Consider the following 6,965-nt stretch of genomic DNA (forward strand, 5'->3'; position numbering starts at 1 on the left):
GCAGCTCAAATGTGGTGTTCGCTCTGCCAATCGCTGGAGGACAGAGTGGGAACAGGAATAAGCAGAGTTAGGAGGCCAGGACAAAGAAGTTAAAGAGAGCCTAATATATACATGTTTTTGAAGGTGGGCAGAGGGAAAAAAAAGTCCCCCCAGTGAGGGTCTATGGGTCTGATTGTGCGGTTCTGATGGAGCCCCCCTTGAGCAAGAGGAACCCGCCAGCGCTGAGATTAGCGGATTTGGCAACGGCTCAGGCCAGGCCGCTTCAGAATATGACAGGCTTCCCGGCGCTGGCCAGCCCGCCCGCCCACTCCCACCTCCGCGCCACAGCCACGCACCTCCGCCCTCGGGACCTGAGCGCTGACCCCGGCGTGGTCATCACTCCGCTCGGACCCGAGCACATGGCTCAGGCGAGCGCGCTCGGCCTCAGCCCTCCCTCCCAGGCGCTCCCGGCACAGCCCGAGGCGCCGGCGGCCGCCGCCCGCGCCGCACTCTCGGTCGCGCACCCGGGCGCCGGCACCTACCCGGGTGGCGGGGGCAGCAGCCGCGCGCAACCCTCCGCGCCCCCGCCCCCAGCCCCTCCTCTTCCTCCCTCCCCTTCACCCCCTCCTCCTCCCCCTCCCCCTCCTCCTGCCCTCTCGGGCTACACCACCACCGACAGTGGCGGCGGCGGCAGCAGCGGCAAAGGCCACAGCAGGGACTTCGTCCTCCGGAGGGACCTTTCCGCCACGGCCCCCGCGGCGGCCATGCACGGGGTCCCGCTTGGAGGGGAGCAGCGGTCTGGCACCGGCTCCCCCCAGCACTCGGCCCCGCCTCCCCACTCGGCCGGCATGTTCATCTCCGCCAGCGGCACCTACGCGGGCCCGGACGGCAGCGGCGGCGGGGGCCCGGCGCTCTTTCCTGCGCTGCACGACGCTCCGGGAGCCCCCGGCGGCCACACGCACCCGCTCAACGGCCAGATGCGTCTGGGGCTGGCGGCGGCCGCAGCAGCCGCCGCGGCGGAGCTGTACGGCCGCACCGAGCCGCCCTTCGCGCCGCGCTCCGGGGACGCGCACTACGGGGCGGTGGCGGCGGCTGCGGCCGCCGCCCTGCACGGCTACGGAGCGGTGAACTTAAACCTGAACCTGGCAGCAGCGGCAGCGGCCGCGGCGGCCGGGCCCGGACCCCACCTGCAGCACCACGCGCCGCCCCCGCCGCCGCCGCCGCCGCCGCCTCCGGCGCCGGCGCCCGCGCAGCACCCGCACCAGCACCACCCCCACCTCCCAGGGGCAGCCGGGGCCTTCCTGCGCTACATGCGGCAGCCAATCAAGCAGGAGCTCATCTGCAAGTGGATCGACCCCGACGAGTTGGCCGGGCCGCCGCCGCCGCCACCACCGCCCCCGGCCGGCGGCGCCAAGCCCTGCTCCAAAACTTTCGGCACCATGCACGAGCTGGTGAACCACGTCACGGTGGAGCACGTGGGCGGCCCCGAGCAAAGCAACCACGTCTGCTTCTGGGAGGAATGTCCGCGCGAGGGCAAGCCCTTCAAGGCCAAATACAAGCTCATCAACCACATCCGCGTACACACGGGCGAGAAGCCCTTTCCCTGCCCGTTCCCGGGCTGCGGCAAGGTCTTCGCGCGCTCCGAGAACCTCAAGATCCACAAGCGCACTCATACAGGTGGGTGTCCGTCCCCGGCCGCGTCGCCGCCGCCGCCGCCTCCCGTGCCGCCGCCGCTTCCGCCGCTGCTTCTCTTCCTCCTCCTCCTCCTGCTCGCCTTCATTTTCCCTCCTTCTGCTGCTTCTCTTCGCATACGTATAACCCGGACATGTGACTTCTTTTTTTTCTCTCCCCCCCTTTTTTTCTACGAATAAGTAATTCGATAGCACACACAGGCCCCGCGCTGGGTTCCCACACGGTGGAGTCTCCAGCGCGTCCGCAGCCCCTCGGCCGGGACCGGCAACGCGCTCCAGCCGCCGCCGCCGCCGCCCCGGATCGGAAGCAGCAGCAGTCGGAGCAGGAAGGCGCCCAGGACGGTCGGCAGCCCCTATTCGCCCGGCCCCGGGAACCTGGGGAGGGCGATGGGGCAGGGGGGCCGGAGCCGCCCCGGTAGCTCTTCCCGCCTCCGGACTCGGTGGCGGACCCCTTGCGGTCGCCGTGCTCCGGAGAGCGGGCGTGCGAGGGGGCACGTGGGATTTACTCCAGTACTGAGGCCTCTAGGCCTAGCTCGAGGCGGCCCTAACAGGAGGGGAGGGGTCCCGTCCCTCCAGGGCGTGGTGCACAAGGCCTAAGGAATGCGCCCTGCCCCCCCACCCCCCCCCCACTTCACACACCCCACACCGCCCCCAAACCACTTCACACACCCGTGTCTCATACCACCCACCTCTGCCTCGTGGCTGGACACCCACATGCTGGCACACTCCTCCTCCACGTACACCCTCACGCACACTTTCTCAGTTACACGCCTTCGCATACACCCATGCTTACCCTCGCAGCATCACACAGCTCTGTCACACACTCACACGTGCCCTATAAGGTGCTGGAGAAATTCGCTCTGTCCTTCCAGAAAAGGTTCTAGTTGGAGGAGGACAGGGTGAGAGCTAGTCTCTTGCGGGCATTGGCCCCGCGGAGGAACTTGGGGGCAAACCCCCGGCGCTGTGGCGACCCCTCGCATCCCAGCCCCCGTCCTGCCCCCCCACCCCACCCCGTGAAGGCGGCTGCGGCGCGGCCGGTTGGTGTTTCCTGTGGGTCGTGTGTCCCCGTCGAACGCACGAGCGCGTTGGGCGGAAGCGCTGATGAGCGCGAGCGGTCGGGATTTATAGGGACAGACGATATTACCCCTCGGAGGACACTTAAGTAACTGGAGTTTACGTTCAGTAATTACTTAGCTGATTTATCGGCGCTGGGCGGCAAGGAAGCAGCCGCCGCGCGTGGGCCCAGCGCCCGGCTGGCGGCCGGGGCCGAGGGCATCGGGGGCGCCAGGCGGATCTGCCGGGGGAGCCGGGTCGGGGTGGCCCGGGGCCGGGGCCGGGGCCGGGCTCCTGTCTGCCAGCACCTGGCAGGCCTCACGTGGACCGACGAGGGGCCGGAGTAAGTCTTCAGGAAGTCTCCGACCCGTTCCCATTTTTCGAATCGGGATCGGTCCGCCCTAAGGAGTTTTCCAAAAGGAAAAACTTCCCTAGAGGCTTTTGGAAAAGATCCCTAACCCTCTTAGCGGTTTGCCCCTACGCCCAGCCCTTGCCGCCGGGACAGGGTTCCAGGACCCTAAAGGGGGCACGCGGGGCGCAGGAGGTGGAGCTTCCCTCAACCCCGGCCCCAGTGGGCCCCGAGAGCAGAGCCTGCCGCCTGCGTCTCGGGGCCCTTCCCGCCTTTGCAGGCCTCGGAGAGAGGCGGGGTCGGGGGGGGGTGCTTTCGTCCGCTGCGACCGCAGCGGGGGCCGTTTCCGCGCGCGTGGAGCAAGGAACTGGGGGGTGCCCGGCTCCCCGCTCCCTCGGACGGCTGCCCCCGGGGAGAGGGGCGCGCTCACGGCGGGGCGGAGATCCCGGGTGCTGGGGGGCCCAGGCCCGAGCTGCTTTCTGGTTCCACGGCGTGCGCAGGGTTGCGGTTCCCGCCCGGCTGCCGGGGGCCGCGTGGTTCTCGCCCCGGCCGCGGGGAGCGATGCCAGCGTCGGGTCCACGGGCCGCCTCGCCCAGGCGCCTTGTGTGCGGCAGGGGGACCATCGGGGACCCCCCATCCCTACCACGGCGCTCTCGCGTTTGGGGGTTGTCCGGGATCCCGGAACAAACGGAGCAAAGGCAGTGATTCCCGGCCGCTCCCGAAGGCCCATTTCCTGACCCACGTGCCCCCAGCTCGGTTTATAACCTTCCATCGGGCCGGACTCCAGTTCCCTCCGGGACAGGGAACGGGTAGGCAGAAGAGGAGCTCATGCACGGCCCTTACTCTCTCGAATTCTGCAAGTGGTTAAATTCTGATTGACCCCTCGGTCAGAAGATGAAATGTAAACACTGGGGTCTCTCACCCTCCCCAGTTAGCTAAAATTTGCTCAGTGCCCCTCTTAGGCCGCCTGAAAGACAGGCGGTCCTTTCACCTTTACTACCCTCCCCTGCTTTCTTCCTCTACCTCCTTCATCCCTCCTTTCCCACTCCCCCGCCCCTCATCCCACATCTCCCTTCGCTGGGCCTAATTGCTTCTCTGTGTCGTGGGCAGTGCGAGGCGGCCGGTGTGGAAGCGGCGCGCTCTCTTCCCGACCCGGGATACGCAGGGAGCACCAAAGCGGGAGAACTCCAGACGACACTGCCCGTTTCCAAAGGATGAATAAAACCGTTTAGGCCTACGTATTGAAGAAAGGCCGATTATAATTTTGTAAATTATGCCCCTTTAAGTTAATATTATCTTCAGTTTTTAAAAGTAGAACACAGAAATCAGGACAGATAACATGTTTTGATAAAAAGTGATTTAACATTTTTTTGTTGGCATTGCAGGTCATCTGCTGAGAAGGTTGGGATGATTGTGTTACGTTGTGTTTATCCCTCTGTAGATCCATGCCACCCGTATGTTTAAATAATAACCTAATTTCATGTTTAGACAGTATTTCCAGGTGGGATAAGTTATATTCCAGCCATCTGAATACTTCCTGTCCTATTAATACGCTCTGGCATCAAAGCAGTTAGCATTGGTGAAATTAAAACAAAAACGAAAACCACACTGCACTGAAATATTTGTATAAGAAAATTCACAAAAATTTATATACATTCAGCTTTTAATAGTTGTTTGTTTTTTAAAAAAAATATATATATTATCCCAAACTAAGGAAAAGGCCGGACCTCGTGAACCAGCAGAATAGCTGCTAGAACGTAGAGAAATTCAACTTTATTTTTAAAATCATGTAAATATTATTGAACAAACAATATTATTGAAGTGTTATTGAACAATAATGTGTCTGAGATGGCTTGTTCAGTCTTGACTCGAGTCCATCAAGTTCGTAGATGCTTAGGTGAGAGAAAATCCGTACTGTTCACCCTCTTCCTTTCTTGCCCTTGAATGCCTGCATATATGGCTGGGTTTCCATTAAGCATTGTCTTATTGAGGATTTCCACTTCCTGCACTAGGGGCCTTGTGCTTAAAGGCATGGCGTCCCTGAGGTGGTTAGAGCAGTTTCAAGGGGCCATGGGCCAAAGACTGGTAAATAGTCCCTTTTCTGACTGTTCAGTAAGGTAGGAAGCTGTCAGCATCTGTTTCCCTGGAACGTCAGGTGTGGGCTTGGTTCTGGTGGGGCCTTGAGGGCCTTGCTAATGTTTGCTGAGATCCCCTTCCTCAGGCTCTTAATTGCCCTGCCAGCTGGGAGGGACGGTGGTAGAATGAAGAGGCGGTGGGCCTAGGCTCGACGCAGCCAGGCTTCCAAAAAATCAAGCGATGGGATTGTGTGTTTCACAGGTGCCTTTGTTTCTGAAGAGAACGGGATTTGGCTTTTTTATTTCATTTCTTTTCCCATCAGGGGAACCCTGGGGCCGCTCTGAAACAAAATGCCATTATTATAATTTTATGGCACCCCCCCCTCACTTCACTTTTAATTTAGTGGACTTGGTTACTTTCCTTCTCTTTTTCTTGTATTCTTTCCCCAAGCTGTGGCTTTTGGAAGAATCATTTTATCAGCATTTATCTTGACAGGGGATCTGCTTGTATTTTTGCAGGAACAGACCCTGAGGGCAGTGAGAACCTGGGTACTGGGGTCCTGGTTGGGTTTCCATGTTGCCTCCTGGACTTCGCTGTACCCATTTACCCTTACCCCCTCCAGTGCCCACCCCCCTACTCCCGACCCCCAACCCTGTGGTGCTGCAGGGATTGACATCCAGCCTCTCACAAGCCCAGGTCTAGGGAGTGCCTCCAGGCCCATCCCTGAAGGATCCCTACCCTGCTGCCTTCTGGAACATAGGGATTAGGAATGGAAACCAGGCTGGGGAGTTGGCCTTCAAGAGAATGGGAAAATGCCTCCAGATTTCCGCTCCAAGATTTCTCTCTCAAGTGAGGGGTCTCTGAAAAGCAACTGTTGACCTTCCCTATGTTTTGTTGCAGGGGAAAAGCCTTTCAAATGTGAATTTGATGGCTGTGACAGGAAGTTTGCCAACAGCAGCGATCGCAAGAAACATTCTCACGTCCACACCAGCGACAAGCCCTACTACTGCAAGATCCGGGGCTGTGACAAGTCCTACACTCACCCCAGCTCTCTGAGGAAACACATGAAGATTCACTGCAAGTCCCCCCCGCCTTCTCCAGGAGCCCTTGGTTACTCCTCAGTGGGGACTCCAGTGGGTGCCCCCTTGTCCCCTGTGCTGGACACAACCCGGAGTCGCTCTAGCACTCTGTCCCCTCAGGTGACCAACCTCAATGAGTGGTACGTTTGCCAGGCCAGCGGAGCCCCCAGCCACCTTCATACACCTTCCAGCAATGGAAGCACCTCGGAGTCTGAAGACGAGGAGATGTATGGGAACTCTGAGGCTGCGCGGACCATACGTTAGAATTTACTCGTGATAATAATAATAAGTCATAAGTGGGAGTCCTTGGACCGTATCCTAACCTGAGACAATGCCGAGCCTGAGACAAACCCTTGACTCAGACTTGCCACCGGGTCTAATTAGCCCTATTTATTTCGTTTGAAACCCTATGGTGTTTGTACATTTAATTAATTTAATTAAGATATTTGGGCTTTTTCTTTCTTCTTCTTAGAAAACAAACAAATAAAAAAAACCAATCGAACCGGACTTGTACGTTGCAGGGGGACAGGGCTAGGAGCAAGATGTACCAAGGGTTAATCGAGATCCACACTGCCAATGCAATATCCGTAGACTTTGGAAGGAGCGAGAAAAAGCATGAAGTCAGAACTGCACAGAGCAACAAGGCCCTCTGCGTTTCCCGCAGTGCCTCGAGAATGCCTTTACCACCACAACCTGGGCTGCTTTGGAGCCTCTCTGCCTCCTCCTTGGGCCCTAAGT

The 6,965-nt window shown here is 59.5% G+C and overlaps 1 protein-coding gene across 1 annotated transcript; it reads left to right on the plus strand.

Moving 5' to 3' along the window:
- On the plus strand, positions 1-6,720 carry ZIC5 (Zic family member 5). Its single transcript, XM_032314315.1, is given in 3 exon segments — positions 1-135; positions 138-1,656; positions 6,049-6,720. Coding segments are annotated over 3 exon segments (1,986 nt in total). The 5' UTR covers positions 1-111; the 3' UTR covers positions 6,492-6,720.
- Positions 6,721-6,965: the final 245 nt, after the last annotated feature.

The sequence above is a fragment of the Mustela erminea genome, chromosome 15 (assembly GCF_009829155.1).
Source record: "Mustela erminea isolate mMusErm1 chromosome 15, mMusErm1.Pri, whole genome shotgun sequence".
NCBI lineage: Eukaryota > Metazoa > Chordata > Mammalia > Carnivora > Mustelidae > Mustela > Mustela erminea.